Raw genomic sequence first — 27912 nt, forward strand, 5'->3', positions numbered from 1 at the left:
GAGATATACCATTAGCAGCGGTATAGGCAGAGCCCAGAATTCGTAACATTTCAGCCGTAGCATTAGGACAGGCCCCACTAACATATCAGTAGCAGCATTATAGGAGGAGCGCAGTCTTCGTTCCATGTCAGCAATAGTAGCACTCAAGACAGGCCCCAGTAACAATTCCGAAGCAGCAGTATAGCGGGAGCGCAGTCTTCGTTCCATGTCAGCAATAGTAGCACTCAAGACAGGCCCCAGTAACAATTCCGAAGCAGCAGTATAGCGGGAGCGCAGTCTTCGTTCCATGTCAGCAATAGTAGCACTCAAGACAGGCCCCAGTAACAATTCCGAAGCAGCAGTATAGCGGGAGCGCAGTCTTCGTTCCATGTCAGCAATAGTAGCACTCAAGACAGGCCCCAGTAACAATTCTGAAGCAGCAGTATAGTGGGAGCGCAGTCTTAGTTCCATTTCAGTAGCCTTAGTGTAGCCAAGGCCCAAGTTACATTTATGTAGCTAAAGTGTAGGCCAACCCCACACACCTTTCTGTACCATGAGTGCAGGCGAAGAACATACAAATTGCTATGATTACACTGTAGGTGAGGGCCCCAAAAAATTGGTGTACCAACAGTACTAATGTACCTCAGTAAAAATTGGCCATGCCCAACCAAGATGGCAGGTGAATCGCTTTGGTTAATGTGGCTTAAGTGGTAACTAGGCCTGGAGGCAGCCCAGTGTAACGAAAAATTGGTTCAAGTTAAAGTTCCAACGCTTTTAAGCGCATTGAAACTTATAAAAATTGTTCAGAAAAAATATTTGAGTGAGCCTTGTGGCCCTAAGAAAAATTGCCCGTTCAGCGTGATTACGTGAGGTTTCAGGAGGAGGAGCAGGAGGAGGAGGAGGAATATTAGACACAGATTGATGAAGCAGAAATGTCCCCGTTTTGGATGGTGAGAGAGAACGTAGCTTCCATCCGCGGGTGCAGCCTACGTATTGCTTACGTATCGCTGCTGTCCGCTGGTGGAGAACAGAAGTCTGGGGAAATCCAGCCTTTGTTCATCTTGATGAGTGTTAGCCTGTTGGCACTGTCGGTTGACAAGCGGCTACGCTTATCTGTGATGATTCCCCCAGCTGCACTAAACACCCTCTCCGACAAGACGCTAGCCGCAGGACAAGCAAGCACCTCCAGGGCATACAGCGCTAGTTCAGGCCACGTGTCCAGCTTCGACACCCAGTAGTTGTAGGGGGCAGAGGCGTCACCGAGGATGGTCGTGCGATCGGCTACGTACTCCCTCACCATCCTTTTACAGTGCTCCCGCCGACTCAGCCTTGACTGGGGAGCGGTGACACAGTCTTGGTGGGGAGCCATAAAGCTGGCCAGGCCCTTAAAGACTGTTGCACTGCCTGGGATGTACATGCTGCTCGATCTCCGCACCTCCCCTGCTACCTTGCCCTCGGTACTGCGCCTTCTGCCACTAGCGCTGTCGGCTGGGAATTTTACCATCAGCTTGTCCGCAAGGGTCCTGTGGTATAGCAACACTCTCGAACCCCTTTCCTCTTCGGGAATCAGAGTGGGCAGGTTCTCCTTATAGCGTGGGTCGAGCAGTGTGTACACCCAGTAATCCGTCGTGGCCAGAATGCGTGCAACGCGAGGGTCACGAGAAAGGCATCCTAACATGAAGTCAGCCATGTGTGCCAGGGTACCTGTACGCAACACATGGCTGTCTTCACTACGAAGATCACTGCCAGGATCCTCCTCCTCCTCCTCCTCCTCCTCAGGCCATACACGCTGAAAGGATGACAGGCAATCAGCCGGTGTACAGTCAGCAGCGGGCCAAGCTGTCTCTTCCCCCTCCTCCTCATCCTCCTCATGCTCCTCCTCCTCCTGCTGTACGCGCTGAGAAATAGACAGGAGGGTGCCCTGACTATCCAGCGGCATACTGTCTTCCACCGCCCCCGTTTCCGAGCGCAAAGCAGCTGCCTTTATGGTTTGCAGGTAATTTCTCAAGATGCATAGCAGAGGAATGGTGACGCTAATGATTGTAGCATCGCCGCTCACCACCTGGGTAGACTCCTCAAAATTACCAAGGACATGGCAGATGTCTGCCAACCAGGCCCACTCTTCTGAAAGGAATTGAGGAGGCTGACTCCCACTGCGCCGCCCATGTTGGAGTTGGTATTCGACTATAGCTCTACGCTGTTCATAGAGCCTGGCCAACATGTGGAGCGTAGAGTTCCACCGTGTGGGCACGTCGCACAGCAGTCGGTGCACTGGCAGATTAAAGTGATGTTGCAGGGTGCGCAGGGTGGCAGCGTCCGTATGGGACTTGCGGAAATGTGCGCAGAGCAGGCGCGCCTTTACGAGCAGGTCTGACAAGCGTGGGTAGCTTTTCAGAAAGCGCTGAACCACCAAATTAAAGACGTGGGCCAGGCATGGCACGTGCGTGAGGCTGCCGAGCTGCAGAGCCGCCACCAGGTTACGGCCGTTGTCACACACGACCATGCCCGGTTGGAGGCTCAGCGGCGCAAGCCAGCGGTCGGTCTGCTGTGTCAGACCCTGCAGCAGTTCGTGGGCCGTGTGCCTCTTATCGCCTAAGCTGAGTAGTTTCAGCACGGCCTGCTGACGCTTGCCCACCGCTGTGCTGCCACACCGCGCGACACCGACTGCTGGCGACATGCTGCTGCTAACACATCTTGATTGCGAGACAGAGGAGGAGGAGGAGGAGGGTGCTTTAGTGGAGGAAGCATACACCTCCGCAGATACCACCACCGAGCTGGGGCCCGCAATTCTGGGGGTGGGTAGGACGTGAGCGGTCCCAGGCTCTGACTCTGTCCCAGCCTCCACTAAATTCACCCAATGTGCCGTCAGGGAGATGTAGTGGCCCTGCCCGCCTGTGCTTGTCCACGTGTCCGTAGTTAAGTGGACCGTGGCAGTAACCGCATTGGTGAGGGCGCGTACAATGTTGCGGGAGACGTGGTCGTGCAGGGCTGGGACGGCACATCGGGAAAAGTAGTGGCGACTGGGAACTGAGTAGCGCGGGGCCGCCGCCTCCATGATACTTTTGAAGGACTCCGTTTCCACAACCCTATACGGCAGCATCTCAAGGCTGATGAATTTTGCTATGCGGACGGTTAACGTTTGAGCGTGCGGGTGCGTGGCGGCGTACTTGCGCTTGCGTTCCAACAGTTGCGCAAGCGACGGCTGGACGGTGCGCTGAACTACACTGCTGGATGGGGCCGAGGACAGCGGAGATGAGGGTGTGGGTGCAGGCCATGAGGCGGTAGTGCCTGTGTCCTGAGAGGGGGGGTTGCATCTCAGTGGCAGGTTGGGGCACAGGGGGAGAGGCAGGGGTGCAAACCGGAGGCGCTGAACGGCCTTCGTCCCACCTTGTGGGGTGCTTGGCCATCATATGTCTGCGCATGGTGGTGATGGTGAGGCTGTTGGTGTTGGCTCCCCGGCTGAGCTTTGCGCGACAAAGGTTGCACACCACTGTTCGTCGGTCGTCAGGCGTCTCTGTGAAAAACTGCCAGACCTTAGAGCACCTCGGCCTCTGCAGGGTGGCATGGCGCGAGGGGGCGCTTTGGGAAACAGTTGGTGGATTATTCGGTCTGGCCCTGCCTCTACCCCTGGCCACCGCACTGCCTCTTGCAACCTGCCCTGCTGATGCCCTTGACTCCCCCTCTGAAGACCTGTCCTCCTGAGTAAGCGTTGCACACCAGGTGGGGTCAGTCACCTCATCGTCCTGCTGCTCTTCCTCCGAATCCTCTGTGCGCTGCTCCCTTGGACTTACTGCCCTTACTACTACCTCACTGCAAGACAACTGTGTCTGATCGTCATCGTCCTCCTCACCCACAGAAAGTTGTTGAGACAGTTGGCGGAAGTCCCCAGCCTCTTCCCCCGGACCCCGGGAACTTTCGAATGGTTGGGCATCAGTGACGATAAACTCCTCTGGTGGGAGAGGAACCGCTGCTGCCCAATCTAAGCAGGGGCCCGAGAACAGTTCCTGGGAGTGTTCCTGAGCAGGTGTTATTGTAGTGGAGTGAGGAGGCTGGGAGGAAGGAGGAGCAGCAGACAGAGGATTTGGATTTGCAGCAGTGGACGGCGCAGAACTGCGGGTTGACGATAGGTTGCTCGAAGCACTTTCTGCCATCCAGGACAGGACCTGCTCACACTGCTCATTTTCTAATAACCGTCTCCCGCGTGGACCCATTAATTGGGCGATGAATGTGGGGACGCCAGAAACGTGCCTCTCTCCTAATCGCGCAGAAGTCGGCTGCGACACACCTGGATCAGGAGCTCGGCCTGTGCCCACACCCTGACTTGGCCCTCCCCGTCCTCCGCCGCGTCCACATCCTCTAGGCCTACCCCTACCCCTCAGCATGCTGTATTACCAGTGATTTGATTTCACAGGCAGGAAATAAATTGGCGCAAGACTGCAGGCCAAATATAATTTTTTCCCTTTTTTGAAAACGAAAGGCCCCACTGCCTCTAGTGAATGAATAATCTAAGTTTAATAACTGTGCTGTGTCCCTGCTAATGTGTCACAGAACGTGAGGGTAGCAGAGTTATTATAACTCTGGCAGAGCTGGTATTTTTTTCCCAATTAAGGAAAGCAAATGGCGAAGCCAGCAGTAAAACGTAGCTGGGTGCGTCTGATTTTTAAACGTTGAACACGCAGCCGACACGTACACACAGCCCTTAGGACAGACAGAGGCAGGACAAATAGAAATATTTTCCGTTTTTTTGCACCAAAAGGCAGCACTGCGTATATTCAATGAACATGAGAAGTTTAATAACTGTGCTGTGGCCCTGCTAATGTGGCACAGAACGTGAGGGTAGCAGAGTTATTATAACTCTGGCAGAGCAGGTATTTTTTTCCCAATTAAGGAAAGCAAATGGCGAAGCCAGCAGTAAAACGTAGCTGGGTGCGTCTGATTTTTAAACGTTGCACACGCAGCCGACACGTACACACAGCCCTTAGGACGGACAGAGGCAGGACAAATAGATTTTTTTTAAGTTTTTTTCCACCAAAAGGCAGCACTGCGTATATTCAATGAACATGAGAAGTTTAATAACTGTGCTGTGGCCCTGCTAATGTGGCACAGAACGTGAGGGTAGCAGAGTTATTATAACTCTGGCAGAGCTGGTATTTTTTTCCCAATTAAGGAAAGCAAATGGCGAAGCCAGCAGTAAACCGTAGCTGGGTGCGTCTGATTTTTAAACGTTGCACACGCAGCCGACACGTGTCCACAGCCCTTAGGACGGACAGAGGCAGGTCAAATAGAATTTGTTTCACTTGTTTTACAAGCAAGAGGCCGCACTGCGTATATTCAATGAATAATAACTGTGTTGTGGCCCTGCCTACACAATTCTTTCCCTGCAGTATCAATGGAGGGTGCAATGCTCTGCAGAGGCGATTTTGAGAAGAAAAAAAAAATGCAGCACAGCTAACAGCAGCCAGCACAGTACTGCACACGGTTAAATATGGCCCTAGAAAGGACCGTTGAGGTTCTTGAAGGCTACACTCACTCCTAACACTCTCCCTGCCTATGCAGCACTTCTGTCCCTAATGCCGGGTGCAACGCTCTGCAGAGCCGATTTTGAGAAAAAAAAAATTGCCACTGCTAACAGCAGCCAACACACAGCTATCAGTGGCCCTAATAAGGACCTTTGGGGGTCTTGAAGCCTACACTAACTACCAATTCTTTCCCTACAGCAGCTCCGGTACAAACAGCACTGTCCCTCATCTAACTCACAAGGCATCTGAGGCGAGCCGCGGGAGGGGCCGACTTTTATATTAGGCGGACACCTGATCTCCCCAGCCACTCACTGCAGGGGGGTGGTATAGGGCTTGAACGACGCAGGGGGAAGTTGTAATGCCTTCCCTGTCTTTCAATTGGCCAGGGAAGGAAGTGAAAGTAACCCGAACACCGCATGGTGTTCGTTACGAATAACGAACATCCCGAACACCCTAATATTCGCACGAATATCAAGTTCGGACGAACACGTTCGCTCATCTCTAGTGGGCAGGTTTTATTCTACCATCTACCACATGACTCCTTTCCAGAGAGGGAAATAATTAATAGAGATTACTTTACCCCATTACATTATAGCCCAGGGAATACAGTGAGCTGCATACAATTGTGTGCACTCCCAAGAACTACAGCTGCCACTCAATAGTTACATTTGGAAAATTCTGCATGTAGCCCCAGCCTTTTGCAAAAAACATTACAGCAGTTTTCTCCACACAACACATGTACTGTAGTTATCCCTAGTCTGCTAGTAAATCACTAAACTCAAGCTCCACAAACGTACTGTAGATTCCATGCTAAAAAAATGTTTGGCCATTACCTTAGCTAATGGAGTAAGCTTCCAACTTTTATGAATGTTTAGGAGAAACAGAAAACTTGTACATGAAGCTATAGAAAATAAGCTATGTGATTAAATTGAGTTTATGGCTTTAAAGTACACCCCCACATAAAACCATAAAAATAGAAGGTTGTCTGGAAATAAGCTCGCATTGCCATTCCAACCACTCCAAGCAGGGGTGTAACAAGTAACAATGGGGCCTCATAGCAAAAGTTATTTTGGTCTCCCTTACTCTTACAGCACAGAGATTATACAAACATTGACGTCAGAGTGCAGAGATAATGCACATAGTGATGTCACAGTGCAGGGATTTACACAGCAAATGTACCTATAATTCATCCAGTGATGTCAGAGTGCAGGGATAATGCACCCAATTATGTCACAGTGCAGCTATTATGTACCCTGTGATGTCACAGTTCAGGGATTCACCCAGTGAATTCACCCATAATTCACCCAGTGATATCACAGTACAGGTATAATGCACACATACAGGGATCCACACAGTGAATTCCCCACCCAATGATGTCAAGGTACAGGGATAATTCACATAATGATATCACAGTACAGGGATAATACATCCAGTTTTGAAAGAGTATAGGGATAATGCACTCAGTGATGTCACAATGTCACTCTCCAAAAATTCACCAGCCAGACAGCATTAGGTGATGTATTTTATGGGTAGGGCTTATATTTCAAGCCCCTCCCCCTCCTGAAAATCCCAGCAAAAAAGCACTACAAAGTCGTGCGACTTTAAAGCGACACAAAATCATGATATTGCCACGAGAAAAAGCAGCAACATCACACAGAACACTGATGCGATATTGCTGTCACCTGTTTCAAAGAGGCCTTATAGATGTTTTAGGTGCTGGAAGACTTCTTAATTTTTTACCCCTGGTAGTATGACTTGGGAGAGTATAGGAGAATGAGATTAATTGCACTCAAAACCACACATCTGTCATTTTTTTATTGTTCCAGTATATCTAATTTTTTGGGGGGAAATAACTTGCTGATATATAGGCTGATCCTGCAATCATACTCCTTTCTATCTGTTCACTAAGGCCAGTTTCAGACCAGCATATTGTAACATGTCCGTAATACAAATCCATAATGCAGACATGTTACATATGACATTCCAACTGTATACCATCCAAATTTCATTAATGTTTGACCTGTATTTGCCTCCATATTTACCCCAGAAGTGACCTGCTATGACCAGTTCTTGGCCGCAGCAGTCACATATTCTTGTCAACAAGAATCAGGATGAACTAGCAGGGTAGACAGAAAGTGGTAGAAGTAAGTAGCAGAGGATCAGCTAGGTCAGAATTACTTCTTTTATTATTCTAAAGTGTTCTGGTTTTGAAAAACTTAAAAGGGGCTTCTCATGAAAAGCACTGAGCAGGGGGTTGGACCGGATGACCCTGGACGTCTCTTCCAACTCAACAATTCTATAACTTAAAATTGCTTTACAACCACTGTGTCCTTCTTAGTTTCTACTGACCAGGCCATGTGACTGCTGCAGCCAATCACTGGGTATAAAAGGTTACTGTTGTGGACAGCGATTGGTTGCAGGAGTCACATGTCCTGGACAGCTACAATCAGGCAGAAAAGGGTGGTTGTTATGCAATCGTAAGTAGTGGGAAACCCCCTTTAACCTTTCCAATCCACTGTCTGACGTCTGAAGACATTCTGATTGAAAGCTGTACAGCTCTGATGTTGGAAGACGTCCGGGAGGGTATTCTTACTGTATATTACTGGCCGCTCTGTTGTCGGGGGCCTCTCCAGCATGTCCCATACCACAGTACTGGCTCTAACCAGCAGACGGCGCCATTCTATAATGACAGAAAGAGAAAACCCCCTAGGAAACCCTGAATCCAAAATTGGATTGCAAAGGGTTAAGTGGCAAGACAGCCCCTTTAGAAGGCACTGTAGCAATAAAAATTGTTGCAAAAGATTATATATTAATTACATCAATAAAGTAAGTGATCAATGCATCATGATATTACTGAAAAACTCTTTTTGCTTCCTCATCTTCACCTCCATATGCTGTATCTATTCCTTCCATCTTCACCTCCATGATTTGCATTTTGAGCTAAAAGTGGATAAAATAGTGCGAAGAGAAATGAAAAAGCCTTTAGGAAGAAGTTACATGCTCACAGGTTTTTTTTTACAGTCATGTCAAGGTTTTTATCATTCCCGTGCTTCAACCTTCAGAGAACAATAGCTTGTGTTTGCTCATTGTACACTGGAAAATGTCTGCATCAATTTCAAAAGGAATTCCCTCGACCTTGGACAAATCATAGCCATATGTATGGTTTATTTGTGACAATCAAAGAAGGTTAATTTGCTTGGCATGTACAACAGCCTTTGACTTCCTAGCTTCCCCCAACAGGGATTGGATGACTTGTACAGATTCTCCTGACTTTGCTCAGCTGCCTGTCACAGTGCAATCTCCTAAACAGAGGCAGCCACGATCTCTCACCTGCCCTCATTTGTAGAACGCACTTCCAGCTAAACAAAATAACTGGGAAATGCAAATACAAATGTGAGAAAACAATCCTCTCCATGCAAATGTCTATTCTAGCTTTCAAAGCGATTAGCATTGCCATTTATATTGTTAAAGCTTGTACAGGTATACTGCGCCGTAGACACGAGGCTCAACATTTTATGGTATCTGAAAGTATTGTGACGGATTGAGGTTGCCGGTTTATTTATAAAGTGAATTTCGTTCCAGTATAAAATGTTAGCTGGTTGAAGAAGTCAGTAGAAGGTTGCTGAATTAAAGGGAGCCTGTCTCTAAGACATGTCCTTTCCCATTACAGCAAGTTAGGCCTCATGTCCACGGGCAGATTTGATTTGCTGAATCTGCGCAGGGGACATGCAAATCAAGCCGTCCATAGGGATGCATGGGCGTCTGCAAATTAATTAAAGGGGTTGTCCCGAGGCAGCAAGTGGGTCTATACACTTCTGTATGGCCATAATAATGCACTTTGTAATGTACATTGTGCATTAATTATGAGCCATACAGAAGTTATAAAAAGTTTTATACTTACCTGCTCCGTTGCTAGCGTCCTCGTCTCCATGGTGCCGACTAATTTTCGCCCTCCGATGGCCAAATTAGCCGCGCTTGCGCAGTCCGGGTCTTCTCCTCTTCTCTATGGGGCTCCGTGTAGCTCCGTGTAGCTCCGCCCCGTCACGTGCCGATTCCAGCCAATCAGGAGGCTGGAATCGGCAATGGACCGCACAGAAGCCCTGCGGTCCATGAAGACAGAGGATCCCGGCGGCCATCTTCAGCAGGTGAGTATGAAGACGCCGGACCGCCGGGATTCAGGTAAGCGCTGTGCGGGTGGTTTTTTTAACCCCTGCATCGGGGTTGTCTCGCGCCGAACGGGGGGGGGGTTTAAAAAAAAAAAAAACCCGTTTCGGCGCGGGACATCTCCTTTAAAGCATGCAGATTTGATTTGTGGACCTTCTGGTCTGGAAAATAAATCACAGCATGCTCCATTTCTGTGGGGATCCATTGACTTGATGTAGTCAATGGAAGCCGTCCAATCTGCAGCACACCCACAGCTGACACTGCGGATGTGCCGCAGATCCGCGGGAAAGCAGGAGTTAAATAAAGTGTACTGCGCATGCACGCATCCGCAGTGCTGAAGAAACAAGATCCGGACAGGAGGTAGAAGACCTAGACAGGTCCGCAGAAGACCCGGACAGGTAAAAAAATGTCCTTGGCCACAGGCAGAGTCATCTCCCGATATGGGCTCGTGCGCGCAGAACCTGACCCGCCCATGAATAGCAGGCCTAACAGATATTCCCATTCTAAAAAAAATGAGTAATGGTGACTACTTATATGTCCTCTGAAGTGCCAGTCTGGATCCTGTAAATTAGAAGTATTGTCTCAGGAAGATAACTCTGTCCATATGCCCTATTAGGGCAATCTTCTGGGACTTCTCTAATCTTTTGGGATTTCTGTTCTCCAGGAATTTTCAAGGATTGCGGCGGGTGGTTCAGCAATTACCCGTGCTGTCTCCTTCAGTATTCTAGGATGTAATTCATCTGAACCTGGAGAATTGGATTACTTTAAATTAGCTAAGTGCTCCCTCACCATCTCTCTGCTTATAGATAGCATGCATTCTTTTATCCCCCCAATAGCGCAGGGAAGATCAGTTGGTAGCTTTACCTATTTTTGCCCTACAGCTTCTGCAGACTGCATCATATTTGTCTTTAGATATTCCCCCTCTTTCCATTTGATAAACATTTTTTCCTCCTTTTTAGCATGCATTTAGGTTCTGTATTCATCCATCCTGGTCTCTTTAAATGCTTCCCATTCTTCCTTCTTTTAGGGATTGTTAATAATTGTGCTTCCCATCCTTCTTGGACATTTCTGTCCTTAAGAACATCCAGCCATTGGATTCTTGCTACTCTCTTTCTGAGTTCATTAAAATCTGCCTTTCTGAAATCCAACCTTGAGGTCTGAGTTTTCTCAGGTCTTCCTCCCCTTTTTAGCCAAAATTCAAGGATAGCATGATCAATGCCTCCTGAAGTCCCAGCCACCCTTACTTCCTTGACCATTTCCTCCTTGCTGGTAAGAATTAGATCCAAGATGGCAGATCCCTTAGCTTTCTCTTCTACCCTTTGGAAGATAAAGTTGTCAGCAAGAGTGGATAAGAATTTGTTGGATCCATTACTTTTACCTGAGAGAGATTCCCAACAAATGTCTGGATAGTTAAAATCTCCCATGATCACTATGTCATGCTTTTTTGAGAGTGCGGCCATCTGATGTAGAAAGAGTTCATCAATATCTTCTGCTTGTCCAGTCGACCTATAGTAAATGCCTACAATGGAGTCCTTTCTGTTTTCCTAACATACAACGCAGCACCTCCGCCCCTTTTTAGGTCTATATCCTTCAAGCCTTGTATTCCACTCAGGTGTATCATTCCACCAAGTTTCTGTGATGCCTATGACATCATATTTCTCATCACGTATTAGAAGTTCCAATTACCATTGTTTGTTTCCCATGCTCTGTGCATTTGTGTAATAACATTTTATTTTCTGATCGGTGTCTCTTACTCTTCCACTTTCCTTTTGAATTTGTTTCTTAAGAACTTGATGAATTATGAGATAGAAATAACTAACCAAGGTAATACTAGCTGATTTTTATATACTGGGGGACTAATTACATACTGAATAAAAAACAATATTCACAGGAGTGGCCCTTTTAACAATATGCGACAAAACCAAACATACAATACTCTTTGACTGACGCTCAGTATAAAACAGTCTCATGTAGTCAACTTGTAAATAGTTTCAGATAATTCCAGGGTTTCATATATATAATTATGATTCTCAGACAGTATTCATTTCTGCATTTTCTTTTCATTATATACTACTGTGGACTTTTCTTAATTCATGGGTGTATAGGTTAATGATTTGGATAGTGTTGATGTGGCTTATTCTTATAAAGCAGTATGCTTAAATTAATGTCTATAATTAATCTGAAATACCTGATACACTGTTTTGTCTGTTCCCACATCACTCCGTATGCTAGGATAGAAATGAATTAGATCTCTAGTGTGTTCTCTTTATATGTATCTAAACTATTACAAAAAGGATTGTCCAGTGGGAAAAAAACATTCCCACAAGACAGGTCCTTCAAAAATTAGCTGGTTGTAGGGTGGTCTGTTACTGCGAATCTCCCGTAATTGACTGGTATTGCTAAAGGGAGTTGCCAATGAGCAATAGGCTAGGACTACAATGGCGACTTTGGTCACATGATACCAAAATTACAAGATCACATTAAGACATTACTTACAATGATTATGAATGTAGATGCATTACTAAGTGCAATATGATCAGAGGGATCAGCCCTTTTTTTCATTTGCACAAGGAAAGACTAGAAGCAATGGGATGAAACTGAAAGGGAGGAGACGGATTAGATATTAGAAAAAACTTTCTGACAATGAGGGTGATCAATGAGTGGAACAGGTTGCCACAGATTGTGGTGAGTTCTTATTCAATGGAAGTGTTCAAACAAAGGCTGGTCAGACATCTGTCTGGGGTGATTTAGTAAATCCTGCATTGAACAGGGGGTTGGATCTGATGACCCTGGAGAACCCTTCCAACTCTACCATTCTATAATGCAACTGCAACATCATGGTCATAAAAACACCCAAACCTGCTAAATTTTGGACTATACAACTATTGAAACCGTGACAGGGTCATGGACAACCAACGGTAAATGATGTGTGTGGGGAGAGTCCTGGTCCTGTCCCGCAGAAGACAGGGCATGGCACAATTTGCTGGAAAACTTAATGTTGGCTATGATATAAAAGTATAATTACATACAGTGCATCGCAGCCTGTTGTGTTTGGGCAGTAGTCACAGACCAGTCAGAATACCAATGCTAATGCCTGTCCACAGCCAAAAGTACATATAATGGGCAGGTGAGGAGAAAAACTGGACTAGCATAGTCTGGTGTGATAAATCAGTTTTTTTAATATGCTGTAGACAGCTGTGTGTGTGTGCGTGGCTTATCTGGGAAATTGATGGCACCAGTATGCACTATGGTAAGAACACAAGGTGGCAGTGTGATACTCTAGGCAATATTCTTCTGGGAAACTTGGTTCTTAACATTAATGTGGATGTTACATTGACATGTACCACCTAATATATTTAAACACTATTAGTGAAATGAATATGACTCCATGTTCTATCCTATGCGTAGCCATTTTGTGAGCAAGTAGCCATCTTCTGTGTCAATTATTTTGTACTTTTCCTTTAACAAGGTTTGCTAAAATGTATTGAAGAATAAGAAGGGACCTCGATGATTAGAACATTAGATGGCCCTAGATTGAATGTCTCGGGTCATTGTGCCCTGTTCTCCTGTCTCTCTCTAAATAATTATTGTTTATAATTAAAGTATATTTGTGTTCAGAGAAGTTAATCATGTAGGATTCTACTGCGTCTGCACTGCTCTTCCTTCAGCAATTTAAATGTTAAATTCCTTATCGTGCATATTCATAGTGTTTGTTTCTCTTGACCAATGGTAATAACTAAATTATAACAGATTTGAATTATTGTAATTGAATATGTGCCCCTATAAAAACTGGTGCATGTCAATCAATAAACAAATTACTTTGATCAGGCTAAGTGTTGTTGTTGTGAGAGTTAATCTCCTGAGCTCAGCTTACCTCTAGCTAAGAATTTGGACCCCCAAAGCATATTGTATAGCAAATATTGATTTTTACATTAACAACACTGTAGTAGACAAAGTATTCCCAGCTTCTCCCTTCATGGCATTGATATTCCCTATTGGCAGTGGCCTTTTCAGTAAAACAATGTACCCAGCCACACTGCAAAAATTGCTCAGAAATGGTTTGAGGAACAAGACAAGGAGTTCATTGCATTGAGTTGGAACAGAGGAAATTCAGACATCTGATGTTTAACATAAAATTTTCAGGCTTTCTTTAACATATCCAATAAAATCTATGACTAAGATCCGGTATAGGTCTAAAAGGCATCAGTAGTGTATGTCTTACTTTGATGGATTTTATTAAATATGTTAAATAAAGCCTGAAGGTTTTATGCTAAGTCATGGATACTGGATTTTTCTTTGCTCTATGAGCTCTGTGCTGCCCTGCACTCCTGTGTATTTGCTGATTACTGTTAGGTGAATTGAAGATATCATTTCTATGGTGTTAACTTGGCCTTCAAATTCCCCAGATCTTAATATGATGGAGTATGTATGGGATGTGCTGGGAAACCAAGCCCAATCCGTGGAGGCTCCACTTCCCAATTTACAGGACTTAAAGTATTTGCTGACATCTAAGTGCCAACTACCATGGGAAACCTTCAGAGGTTTTGTGAATCCCAGCCTTGATGGGTCAAAGTTATTTTGGTGGCACAATTGGGATCTACAAAAGGTGGTTTTGATATTATGACTGGATAGTGTATATAGTCTTGTTTCATGTATATTGTTATTACTTGTGCATCAACAGTTGCATATTAGTCAGAGGAACACAGTATACACTGCCTCTGTTTTTGCAGCCAATTAAAGCACAAACTTGCCAAGTTCTGTACAAATTCTAACCACATTGAATCCTGTAAGGTACTTGGATGGATAGATAAGATTTATCCCACACAGTTTTCCAATGAAACTAATATCACTAATGTTTTTAACATACTGTATTGCTGAGCCCTCTGGTCATTTTCCTTGCTGTCCAGTCATTCCCCAGTAACTCCTCAGCCCCCACATCCTGCATTCCGAATTAATGACATTACAAGCTTTTTCCAGCAGAGATATTCTTATATCTTATATTGTGATGGTTCAGCAAAGAAGTATTATGTAAAGTACATTTTGTTAACCACAGAAACCAGTCTGACAAATCATTAAAATAGCTACACAAACCAGAGTCTCTTGTACAATATTTTCCAACACGAGGAACAGTGGCAGACGAGAACCCCAAACAAAACAGTTTTACTGTAACAGCAGATTCAACATAGATGTATAATATTAAATTGTATCAAATTATGAACAGACGTTTTCTATTGGGAGTAGACCTTATCTAATGGTTCTTACATTTAAAGCGAAACTGCAGCTAAAAATGAAGTCTTCACATACTCTACGATATGTGTAAAGTTTTTCAAAAACTTTTCAGTTGATATCTGCTTATTCAAAGATAAACTTTAATATCTCATGAGACTGCAGCATGGTCTTTCAGTTGCTTGTCTAAGTGACCTCCATATTTTAAGGGGCTATCCACAAATACTATTGTTGACCTATCCTGAGGATAGGTCATCAATAGCCGCTTGGCATCCCATCCAATCAGCTGTTCATGCACCCGTTGTCAGCACCATAGGGCCGGATTCACATGACCATATTTTTGCTTGCATTTGCAATGGGTTAATTCACGAGCATATATTTTGTGTGTGCAATTCCGTCACACAAAAATATGTAGCATATTCTATTTTCCTGTGCATTTTCTTAGTGAAATAGAACATATGAAATTAATTAGGCTAATTAGCCATTTCAATGGACGAGGCCGTGGCAGCAGGTTTTTTTGTACTCACAAATGTGCACAATTTGCATGTGCAAAAAGCACACTAAAGAAGGGAATTGAGTGCACAAATGTGCAACACCCAATGTGCAAAAACAAGGTTCAAATGTACGTGCAAATACACATACACTCATGTGAATCAGGCCTAATACGCAGCGGTTTGAGCTAAAGCAGTCAGCTGCGGTGCCTGTGTACTGGTCAGTGCTCATAATTGCAGTTCCAGCTCTCATTAAAATCAATGACAGCTGCGCCTGCAACTACAAGCTCTGGCCACTACCCCCTGTACAATCATCAACAGCACCACTGAATTCATATAAAATTTATATGAATGATTTGGTTACATGTGGAACTTTCATGTGTCACAATGGAATTTCCAGATCTCAGTAACTTAAAGGGGTTGTCTCACGAAATCAAGTGGGGTTATACACTTCTGTATGGCCATATTAATGCACTTTGTAATATACATCGTGCATTAAATATGAGCCATACAGAAGTTATTCACTTACCTGCTCCGTTGCTAGCGTCCTCGTCGCCATGGTTCCGTCTAATTTCGGGGTCTTCTTGCTTTTTTAGACGCGCTTGCGCTGTGCGGTCTTCTACCTTCGGCTCTGCTCGGCAGCATCTGCGTTTTGGCTCCGCCCCTTGTACGCATCATCGCGTAGCTCCGCCCCATGATGTGTGCCGGTTCCAGCCTCCTGATTGGCTGGAATCGGCACGTGATGGGGGCGGAGCTACGCGATGATGCGTACAAGGGGGCAGGGCCAAAACGCAGATGCTGCCGAGCAGAGCCGAAGGTAGAAGACCGCACAGTGCAAGCGCGTCTAAAAAAGCAAGAAGACCCCGAAATTAGACGGAACCATGGCGACGAGGACGCTAGCAACGGAGCAGGTAAGTGAATAACTTCTGTATGGCTCATATTTAATGCACGATGTATATTACAAAGTGCATTAATATGGCCATACAGAAGTGTATAACCCCACTTGATTTCGTGAGACAACCCCTTTAAAGGAGTTTTTCAGGCAAATATTATTGATGACCTATCCTCAGAATAGATCATCATTAGCTGATCGGTTGGGGTCTGCCACTCGGACCCCAATCGATCAGCTGTTCTGGTGCCCTCTGTCACCACCAAATGTCAGAGGTTAGAGAGTGGAAGCCAATTTCTCTGACCCCTGTGTAGCATCTGGCACTGGTAATTGCATGCACAACTCTCATTGTTTTTAAAGGGACCCGCACTTGCAATTAGAAGCGCTGGCTATTACAGAGAAGTAGTATACAGGCAGGTAGGAACTATTAGGGGTTGATCCAGGGATTAGTCTGATTGCCATTAGGGTGCCGGGAAGGAATTTTCCCCCAAATGGGCTAATTAGCTCCTGCCTCTTGGGGTTTTTTGCCTTCCTCTGGATCAACAACATAGGAGGTTAAGCAGGCTGAACTAGATGGACATTGTCTTCATTCTGCCTTACATACTATGTTACTATGGAGTTATCTTCTTACTCCATGTGTTGTGCCAAAACAGCTGATCGGTCGAGTTCCCAAGCAGTGGATCCCAGAGATCAGCTATTGATGACCTATCCTGAGGATAGGTCATCAACAGCATCTGCCTGGAAAATCCCTTTAAAACCTTGATAGCTTTGTATATTACAAATTTGAGGTTGGGTGATTTTTCTCCACTGAGAATGACATATAGGAATTAATATAAATAATTTTTGTGATGTTTTCTTCATCTGACACAACCATCGGGAATGCTACCATTGTATCCTATCTATATGTAGTAAATATCATTTTGGCTACATAGAAAAATGTAATTATTAGTAGATGGTTCATGCAGTCTGTATTTGATGACTAGTGGACATGAGCTTGTAGCAGAGAAGGGAAGCATGACTTGTGTACGTATTCCCCTGCCCTTAATTAGAGCGTATTTATAGACATATAGTATGTCAAGTGCTTCAGAAAATATAAGATTTTGAAAACAGAAGTTATTAACGAGAAGCTTCTACACTGTTATAATTCTGAGGTCACAACTGACATAAACCCATTTATTGGCTTCAATGTTCACTTAGTCAATTAAATTGTTGTTTTGCTGTGGATTTCATCCATATGTTGACCCAGTAAGGTTCTGCTTTCCATATTTTGTGAATACACATTAGAATGAAAAAATTGCCTATCTGCGTGACTTCAAATGCTAGATTAGTTGGGGTCAGTATTTCATAATCTGCCAACCCTGTGGTGTTTTGGTACAGAAAGTATGCTGAGAATGCTGTGATTGAGCTAAAACATCCAAAAAAGGGGTATGTACGAATGTAAACAATTTATCGACAAAAGGGGTCAGAAGAGGATGTCAAGAATTGTTCAATCAATTTACAGTCAAGCACAGATGGACAAGATGACCAGTTCAAGTGCCATTGCTTTTTAAGAAAAACAGAAAGGCAAGACTCCAGTGGGCAAAAAAATTAGATCACTGAGCACCAGAAAAACATCACCTGGTCAGATGAATGCAGATTTCTATTGCACCATGCTGATGAGAGGGTCAGAATTTCATGCAAACAGCATGGATTGTTCAACCCTTCCTGTCAGGTACCAACAGTTCAGGCTAGTGGAGGTGGAGTAATGGAAGGAATATTTTCTTGACGTCCTCTTGGTTCTCTAATAACTGTGGATGGACTCTGTGATGAATTGCTACAGTTCTGAAGGCCAAGAAGATCCAATGCACTGTGATATGGGTGTCTGTAATGAAATGGCAATTCAGTGTATGGCCCTTTTACATGTTGTTCAGATTCTCGCTTAATCCCGGAAATCTGAATGATAATTGTTCAGTGTAAAGGCATGCAATGATTGAACGATGAATGATAATTCAAAGGCTTTCTGTTCGTCATTCAGATTCTGCACACATAAAAACTGAACAATGATCAACCCATATAAACAGGTAGTCATTCATCTATGAACAACTGCCTGCTTACTGCGAATAGAGGCAGGAGAGACTGAATGATCCCCTGCCTGCTCAGCCTCCATTCACTGAGCGATCATTGCTGGGAAGACTCATAGGCTCTTTTGCATCTAGCATCCCGTGTAAAAGGACCCTATGTCTACGTAGCTTTTGGTTCATCCACTAGGTAAGGGTACACTATATCTAGTAGTGGTTAGTGAAAATCCACTAGACTTGTTTCAGAAACTTTAGGATTTTTCATCACTCATCCAAGAGGCTTCATCAGCTCAACATGACTAGAAAAGTGGTAGGAGATATTTGCACAGCATTTATACCCCTCTGACGTTATCACCATGGTGCAAAAACCTTACCGGAGATGTCTCCCTCAGAAAAGTTTATGCTACTTACACTTACTGATTATATAAGGGCAACAATGAACACTACTGCCCACCAGACTGTATGCTGCGTCATTGATGGGTTGTAAGCCTGCATGGTGCACCACACGTATCAGTGGGACTGGCACCCTTTCTATGCCTTATCTATGTGCAAGTATAAAACTAAGCAGCGATCTCCCAGTATGTGGTAGACATGTACGTGTTCATCAGTATTTTGCACCTGTGCAAGCTCTTTCATATAGCAATTCGCCTAACTACATGCTGTTGAGAAGTGATGTTTATACCTGCCCTTGTATCTTTGTATCAGCATACCAGTAAATATGCCTACTGGCAGTGATTTTTGAATTAATATGTCCTTTTTCTGTGATTTACTTGCACAGCTCTGACAATCGTATAAAGATTAAAACTGGTCAACACTTCTAACACACTTTTACATATAACAAAAAGAAAAAAAAGTCAATAAAAAGCAACATTGTCTGCTGTAAACTTCAATAAGAACCAAGAAACACATCATATAACTTGTATAATTGATTATTTAGAACCACGATGTCCAATCTGTAGCTTTCTAGTGCTGGTGCTGTTATGTTAGTGAAGGGCACAAGTATGGTGCTTTCCACAGACGTCACTAACACAACAGATAAAGACGGACAATCAAAGACGTAGGAAACACAAGATAGGCAAATAAAGTATGGGAATGGGAACGCTATCCCTAACCCACTTTGGTGTGGCAGACCTTGCCTAAAAGCAGGGCAATTGACCCAGCAAGGACAGCTCCATGTCAGAAACCTAGGGGGTCTAAACTGTAGCTAGAAGGGGAAAAGCGAGGAAGTTAACTGCCAAAGGAAAGAGCAATTATAAATAGCCATAAGTACTTGGCTGACAGGAGTCTGCTGCTTCACCAAACACTACGGGCAGGAAAATAACCAGCACTCAGGTAGAGGTGGGAGCAGAATAAGCACACCTCCATCATGGCTGATTGGTAGACTAAGGGTAGTTCCTTCTTCTTGCCCAATCAGTCCTTAGACCACAGGAGTTGTAATAGAAATGCAATCCATAGGAGGGATTTCTTATAGATGACAATAAAGGGACCTTCGGAAGTGACAGCAAACACCGAGGGATTTATGACAGATAACACCTTAGGTACCTATTTCAATGACAGTGAACTGGTGCTGGAAACAGGATCACATGGACCTGGAGTAATACTGTGAAAACACCACAATCCCATTCCTTTGCTGCCACCACAGATGCTTTCATATGAGTGGAATATTTCCACAATCTGCATCTATAAACGCAGACATTTCTGCACTGAAATCCAGATGTATACATGCGAGTTACGGAGCGGAGATCCACAGCAGTAGATTAAGCTGTGCCTTTAGATGTGAATTGCAGAAATATTCTGTATGTGTGAAAGCACCTTGATACTAAAATCATCCAGTCTGAGGTTTTCAGGGCACTCTGGATATTGTCGATTCACAAGAGCTGGAGAGTCATAGGAGGTTGGAGACTCCTGATCTAGAATACACATAGGAGGTTGGAGACTCCTGATCTAGAATACACACTAGTATAAAAACGTTATTTCTCCCCAGTGCTCTACATGTCCATTACTGGCTGATGCAAATGTCACCATCTCATAACTTTATACATAAGAAAGTTTAAGGCACTGCTTGTGAGAGCTGTAAATGACAAATACCAGCTTTAAATTGAAAACTGCTACAGACCATTTGGCTACTTATTTAAGGATAGATAACACTTGGAAGCATTTAAATGTAAGGCTACTGTGGGCACCGACCACACTTAAAAAATTCCATTAGTTTTCACTCATCGGGAAAACAGAAAATCATCTTGACTTGTTCCTTAATGTAAATGTTAAAGCGCACTAAACCTGGAAGCCTCAGTAATTTGGCAAATAACGCGTTTTAAGGAAGGACGACATTCAATTTTACAGCTCGTTGGCCAGGCTATTGGCATTCCAATGTACTTAAAAATCAGATATCATAATTTGAAACTTTTTAGTCATCAACTTTGAGTTAGGAAAATTGGACACTTGTTATAAAAGAGATCATTCTTTCTAGAGAAAAATCATCTATTTTCTAAATCGTATTTTATTACACAGGTTTGCAAAATGGACTACATTAAACTGATTGATCATCTCTCAGAGAATGAAGAAGAATAGATATGTTAATACTTTGGTAAATGTTACATTAGAGATCATTGCATCACCTTACAATTATAAATCTACTATGGATGGGAAAAAAAAGGATGAAAAAGTAGATTTTCCTTCAAATGAATATTTAATATACGAGTGGGTTTCACAGCAAGTGAATAATATCAACTTGCTCGCCTTCAATAGTTCATTTTAGACAGAGCGGGGAATTGAAGCTACCCAGAGAAGTCAATCTGTAAAACAAATGAATTTGTCTAGACCTTAATGGGGTACATTTTGCTTAAAGGATTAAGATATGAGCGTTCACCACTGTGACTGATTGCATAATATCACGTGCTTCCTGACACTGTGTCTAATGTTATTGAATTTTTAGAATAGCCCATGCTGGTGAATTATTAAATAGCTAATACACTATTCAGTTTGATGACTGATCATTTAAAATCAGAAATCATTTAAAGACATGGCCCGTAGTAGAGTATGGAATCCCAAAACCCTACAATGTAGAGAGGGAAATCTGAGTTATGTTCCTGTTGGTTATTATACCCGGACTGCATGAAGTGGCAAGACTTTATAATAAAAGAACTAAACAGTTCTATAAACAAACCACAAACTCAGCTAGCGTGAGCAACAATCGTTTCTATGTTAATGAAGCTCATTTTTCCTCTTCCAATCTATGAAGTCGCCTTTGTATTTATACTGTGTAGCATCATTAAAATAACATCTGTCTGAATATGCTGTGATGGAACTAACATCTGCCACAACGCAATATAAAAGGAATACATATTATCAAATAAAAAAAGCAAAAAAGCAAAACAATAACATCATGTTTTATGCCTTTCCCGAAGGCCAGTTACTGATGTGGGTGGCATCTTTCTGTCCAAATTCTGAAAACTCTTCATTGCCTCTCATGACAATTCACAGAGATTACATGAATCACTTCCTAATCATCAGTGGGTGGCTCCATAGAGTCTTAGGTATGGAACACATCTGCTGGTCTCATGGTATTAATAGGAATTTAAGTCCTCAAAGCACCAGCTGGACTGTCTGATACTAGTTGGTCTTCATGTTTTATAACCACCTGAGAAAGGCCACAGTTTTAACTACGCATCTATCTATCTATCTATCTATCTATCTATCTATCTATCTATCTATCTATCTATCTACCTATCTATCTGTGCTGAAACAGTGTAAGATAAATTAATTAGATTTTTAATGGTCTGAGTAGTAAATCTGCAGTGGCTGCAGTAAGACCTCTCTTGCCCTTATCAACCAATCTAAAGGACTATAGGGAATTACAGAAAGGAGAGAGGGTGACCATTAGGTAGTATACAGGTTGGTGGGAGCAATAAACTTTCTCTCATTTTTGAACCTAAGTGCAGAGATAATCAATAATAAGAAACAAACCGGAAAATATGTCTCTTAAGAGAGAAATCATTTGCTGAGCTCAAGTGCTTATTAAAGCTATTCCGGATACCTTTTGACTTTTTGTTCTAATCTATAATCTAATGACAGCAGTGTTGGCTTTACTGATTGCATTCTTGTTTCCTTACAAGATAAATCTATATGCTGCACTGTAGCCAAATAAACAAAATGCATCCAGGCTTTCTGTGCAATCCCTCTCATTTAATGGTGTTTTTCCTGCAGATTGATACAGATGTTCTAAATCACAACTCTTCATGAGAACAGAGGTTGACAGTATAGAAAAATGAAGCAGTGGCCGTACTGGGGGAGAAGGGATTTATTTTATGGATGCGGTCACTCCCATTGTGATATTTATATTAATTTGGGAGATCAGATCAGTGCCTGTTCACACAATTTAAAGCCCCAAAGGCTTCATTATCTTTCAGGCAGAGAAAACGAACTACACAGTCGGGTAGACACTAATCTCATCCATTCCTTTCATCCTTAGACCTACTCCTACAAGCCATGACGAATTGTCTGTATTTAACAAGACCTTTCCCCTCTACCAACAGAAGTTAGGGAGCTATTCTATTGACAGTCCTCATGCCAAGGAGAGATGGGGCTGCAGATTTTCAGTACCAGTGTTTAGCTCTGGAAGAGCCAGTAGCAGAGCCTAGTAGGTATAGGTGCAGCAATGAGTGGTGCAGAGTCCAGGCTGGGGTGAAAAGTCCAAGCAGTGCTTGGGGCAAGAAGAGTGTAGGTGCATAAAAGTGAACAGGTGCACAGAGGACAGCGCTTGATCTAGAACAGGTACAGCTTGGGGCACAGTGCTTTTAAGCTATATAGAAGATCAACAAAAAGGGGAATTTAGTAAAGATGGAAATATGCAGTAATAGAATTTAGCAGGGGAACATATAAGGGACAAATTGAGCAAAGGAATAATGCCTGGAAGGCAGCAATGCACATGAGCACATAATGCATAAACTGAAGGGTAAGATCCAGGGGCATGCAGAATTACCTACAAGGGGTGTGTGTTAATGTATTCTTAAATTTGCTATAAAGTTTGTAGCTTCACATTATGTTGTAAGGTAAAAGTAGATTTCAAAATCAAACAACTTCCATCCATTATTCACAACCTTGTTTCTAGACAACTTTGCAAGACTACTAACATCTACAGTATGTATCAGAGTACTTCCTAGGACATGAGTTATGAGCAGCTGACACATTACAAGTGATAACATAACTTGGAACTGTTCCATAGTCCTAATTTCCAAGCATGGCTGCATCCTACATCACCAGAAGGAAACACAAGGACTGCCCTGTAGTTCTTTAAATCCTACTAACAGAGATTACAATTAAGCTTTCTCTCCCAGTCATCTCATTACAGACCATTTGCAGATGGCAGAAGGAATAATCCACATGGGGATCATGCATCACGTCATTCCCCAATTCCCTGTCACCCCTCAATTCCCAATAGGACACTTCACTCCTTCTAGCATATATGATGTGTCGCTAAGTGATAGAGTTAGTTGACATACAGTAAGGAAAAGTATTAGGCACAGCAGCAGCATCACTTACCTTTAACTAGGAGTGGTACCCAGAAGCTGACACTCAGCAGGAGGCTTGTGACCTCCTTAAAGATCATCTTTCTGGGTCACTACAAAGATAAAGATCCAAGGAAGCCCAAGTCCGGTGTAATAAGGAGAATCTGCAATTGCTTCTTCTGTATTATTCCTTCCCCGACATTCACTGGCTGATCAGAGAAGTAGTAGCCAGTGCGCAAAGCTGCGCCTGATGTGCTATTTTGCGCAAAGCTGCGCCTGATGTGCGATTTACATCCGAGTGCTGTGGTCAGCTGAGGAGGACAATGACAGCAGCGGTCGGTGTGTATGCAAACACAGGCAGCGTGCCTCTCAGCCTTCCCTGGTCCTCTGCCTGTGATCAGACAAGTAGCTCCTTCTACTGGAAGAAAGAATGAAAAGACAAGAAGAGACTGGGAAAGAGAGAATGGAAAGAAGGGAATGTGGCTGCACCGCCCAGACACCTGCTCCTCCTGCTGACTTACTTCATCCTTCTCACTTGGGCTTTGCTACACTGTTCCTGCCTTAAAGGCACTCTAACCTCAGTCTAGTGCTCAGCATATGTGGCTGCATGTAGCATCCAGATCTTCTACTGGAGGGTGATCCCAGCTCTGTGCTGCAGAGGATCCAAACATGTGATGACTGGGAACTGAGGCAGGGAGGATGCTGAAGAGCTGAGAACAGAGAGATCAGTGCACAGATTTACATGCACGGTGCACAACTATCCCAGTAGCATTAAACTGGTGTAGCTCAGCTGCTTCACATGCAGAAGAAAGACTGTGGCAGGCTGCAAAAGATGTGAGGATGTTCTACAACTACAGTATAACATTGGTTTAATGTACTGGAAGAGATAAAAAGAAACATCAACATGATAACAATAACAATAATATAGAAACATTGTATCACATGAAACAAGCAGCTATGAGAGGAATGCTTAAAGGGTAATTGCCTCATATATATTATAGCCGGTACTACTGTTTGTTGCAGGAGTGATTGAGATAACTGCATGGGTAAAGAAGGTTTTAAATGGCCCATAGTTTTACTAGGATGTTCAGTATCTTTAGCATGGGATCTATTTTATTTATCACATTGAAGGTGTGGAGGATTTGCAGAAGATATGGACTTGATGCATAGCCTGCAGGAATGATTCTGACAGTAATATTATATTAGGAAATATTGATATTTTAGCAGTTGCCTGTGAAGTAGGATCAAGGTTGTCTGATAAGGAAAACTGATGACATATGTATGTATTAGTTATGCCATCCATGTATGGTATTTGGGTTTACATTCACTAATGCCAATAGGTCTGTATTACAATTCATGGCATAACACTAGGTTTGGAATGGTGCTGTTTCACTCCAGGTTTTTTTGGGGTCCCAGCAGTGAGAGGCACTGATATGGCATTGAGGGCACATAAGAGTTGGAAAAAAAAAAACTTTTAAAGGGGCTGTCCAAGTTGTAGCTTCAGGTTATAACTCCTTCAGCATGCACTAAGATAACAAATAGTTATAGCATGTACTCACCTCTCCTCACTTCTGTTGTGTACATTGCTTGCTTTTGTTTACAGGCTGCAGTCCCATCTGGTTTTTGGGATATCACAGGTGCTGAAGCGAATGTTTTACCACACTATGGACCTGCGTATTGCCGCATATGGCAGCGATTTTTGCGTACGAAGCGTGCACAGCCTTCCTGGTTTCATTTTTTTAATATTTTCCTGTTGTTAGGCAATGTTGAGTATAAACACCGCACATACGCAATGTAATTGTATATGTATAGCGTTTTGTACGCACACATAGAGAACAATAGAGATGAGCGAACGTACTCGTTTCGAGTAATTACTCGATCGAGCACCGCGATTTTCGAGTACTTCAGTACTCGGGTGAAAAGATTCGGGGGCGCCGGGGGGCACAGGAAGGCGTGACGGAGCGGGGGGTAGCAGCGGGGAACAGGGGGGAGCCCTCTCTCTCTCCTTCTCCCCCCCACTCCCCGCTGCAACCCCCCACTCACCCACGGCGCCCCCCGAATCTTTTCGCCCGAGTACGGAAGTACTCGAAAATCGTGGTACTCGGGCGAAAAAGGGGCGTGGCCGAGTAGGCTCGCTCATCTCTAGTAATATGCGGTAATATAGAATATGCTGCATTCTTCTTTACCCTGCATATTATACGCAATGAAGAAACACTAGTATTAGTGTAACAGTGAAAATTAATGTATTTGAATTATCACAATGTGCCGCGTATTATGTAATTCAAATACGCTTGTGTGAGCCTGGCCTTACAGAGATTAGCGGTCAAGGGTGGAGGTCTGTCATTGGCTGCAAAATCTGTGACCTCCCGTAAACAGGCTGGATAGTCTGTAAATCTGATGTCAGAGGGGAAACCCAGAGCAGTGCTGCAGGACACAGTGGGAGCAGGGTGGGTGAGTACATGTCTGTTTGGTATTTTAGTGCATTTAAAGGGGTTTTATCCAGAAGCTACAACTCAGACAACCCCTTTAAGCATTTAAACTGACCCTCTTGTTTAAGGAAAAAATTCTGTCCTGACATTGGAGGGGGAGTAGGTATAAATTGCCTTCTGCTATTCTCCTCTGCCATCCCTCCGATTCACCGGTACTTGGTCCCGTTTTGGGCTGTGGCAGATGGCTGCAGCAATTTTCTAACTTTCTAATGCATACTGTGGACTGCTATCTGATTGGCCAGTGCGGATAACATGAGCAGCTCTGGCCAATCATAGAGCATGTATAGTGAATTGGCAGTCTAACATTATGAATGCACTGTAGGGTTTAGGTAGTCTGAATATTATTTGGCCATCTTGGTCGACCAAAATCAGCACCAAAAACCAGTGGATCAGAGAGACAGCAGAGAAGAACAGCTATAGGTGATATACCCCAGGCCCCTTCCGGTACTGGGACATAATTTTGTCCAGAAACCAGAGTCTCACTTTAAATTGAACTGGCAATGGCAGATCCTGTTAAAGGAGTCTTTGAACCAAAGCAATTGAAAGCATATCTCCAGAAAATGCAGTCACTTCCCAACTGAAACATTTCCATGTTTCACGTACAGAGCCTACAAAATTGTTATTAATAGAAATACTCCTGGCAACAGTTGCAATCCAACGTTTTCCATGTCTGCCCTCAGATCCTAGCAGCAAACTACAGACTAAGGCCTTTGGCGCACTTGTGTGTTTGGGGCCATGTGTTGTCTGTGTTAATCCATGGACAGCACACAGCCCTATTATAGCCTATAAGGCTATATGCAAAGATGGTTTTTCACATGGGCCTATAAAGAATTCATGGCATGCCCTATTCCTGTCCATTTCATGAACAAAAAAATAGGACATGCCAATGTATGTCAGTGTGCAGAGTCCATGTATACCAGACAGTACGGCTGTCCATGTGCTGACCGATGTGAGTTGTGCTCAAGTCTCTCAGGCACAAATTACATTAAGATTAGTATATACCTAGCCTAACATTTCTAACAACCTATAGTCTGCAATAGGTGCCATAACTGTAGTTTGTTCTGCTTGTCACATCTGGACGGCTGTTGCACTGTATTTTCATAATCCATTAATACGGTAATATGTTCTGTAGATACTATTTTAGGCAGTTCTCTAATATTTACAGTAAATTACACCAAAATCAAAGAAGCAGATAAAAGAGGATGTCTAAGTTTAATCATCTCTATAAAGATCCCTTGACGACTACCTGAGTGGTTGGGACCATCCTGAAGTGCCGTCCCTGTGATCCGCTGTTCTTGCATATTGTTAACATGAATGGGCTTTCTATTGATTTTAGTGGGCACTCCGGACACTCCACAGCAAGCACTTGTCTTTCCAGCATTTCTCTACTCTGGCTGAAATCAAATGTGTCAGCTAGGATAAACTGCCCCATTGCTTCTAGATGTCCTGCTAAAGCATTATACATTGAGGAATTTCAGCCAATCACTGTAAGGTGTATTCCCATCTTGAACACAGGACGTGCCATAAATGTTTGATAATTGCCGGTCCCATCGCTGGAACCCATACCTACTACCATGACTTTGCCCCGGCT

General features: G+C 43.7%; 1 protein-coding gene across 1 annotated transcript in view; it reads right to left on the bottom strand.

The window, feature by feature from the left end:
• EDIL3 (EGF like repeats and discoidin domains 3) overlaps nucleotides 1–24507 on the bottom strand; it is a 649344-nt gene extending 624837 nt beyond the window's left edge. The window contains exon 1 of the mRNA XM_066602963.1: nucleotides 23867–24507. Coding sequence (XP_066459060.1) covers nucleotides 23867–23933 — 67 coding nt within the window. The 5' untranslated portion in view covers nucleotides 23934–24507. The remainder of the gene's footprint in view (nucleotides 1–23866) is intronic.
• Between the last annotated feature and the right edge of the window lie 3405 nt (nucleotides 24508–27912).

The sequence above is a fragment of the Eleutherodactylus coqui genome, chromosome 5 (genome assembly GCF_035609145.1).
Source record: "Eleutherodactylus coqui strain aEleCoq1 chromosome 5, aEleCoq1.hap1, whole genome shotgun sequence".
NCBI classification, from domain to species: domain Eukaryota; kingdom Metazoa; phylum Chordata; class Amphibia; order Anura; family Eleutherodactylidae; genus Eleutherodactylus; species Eleutherodactylus coqui.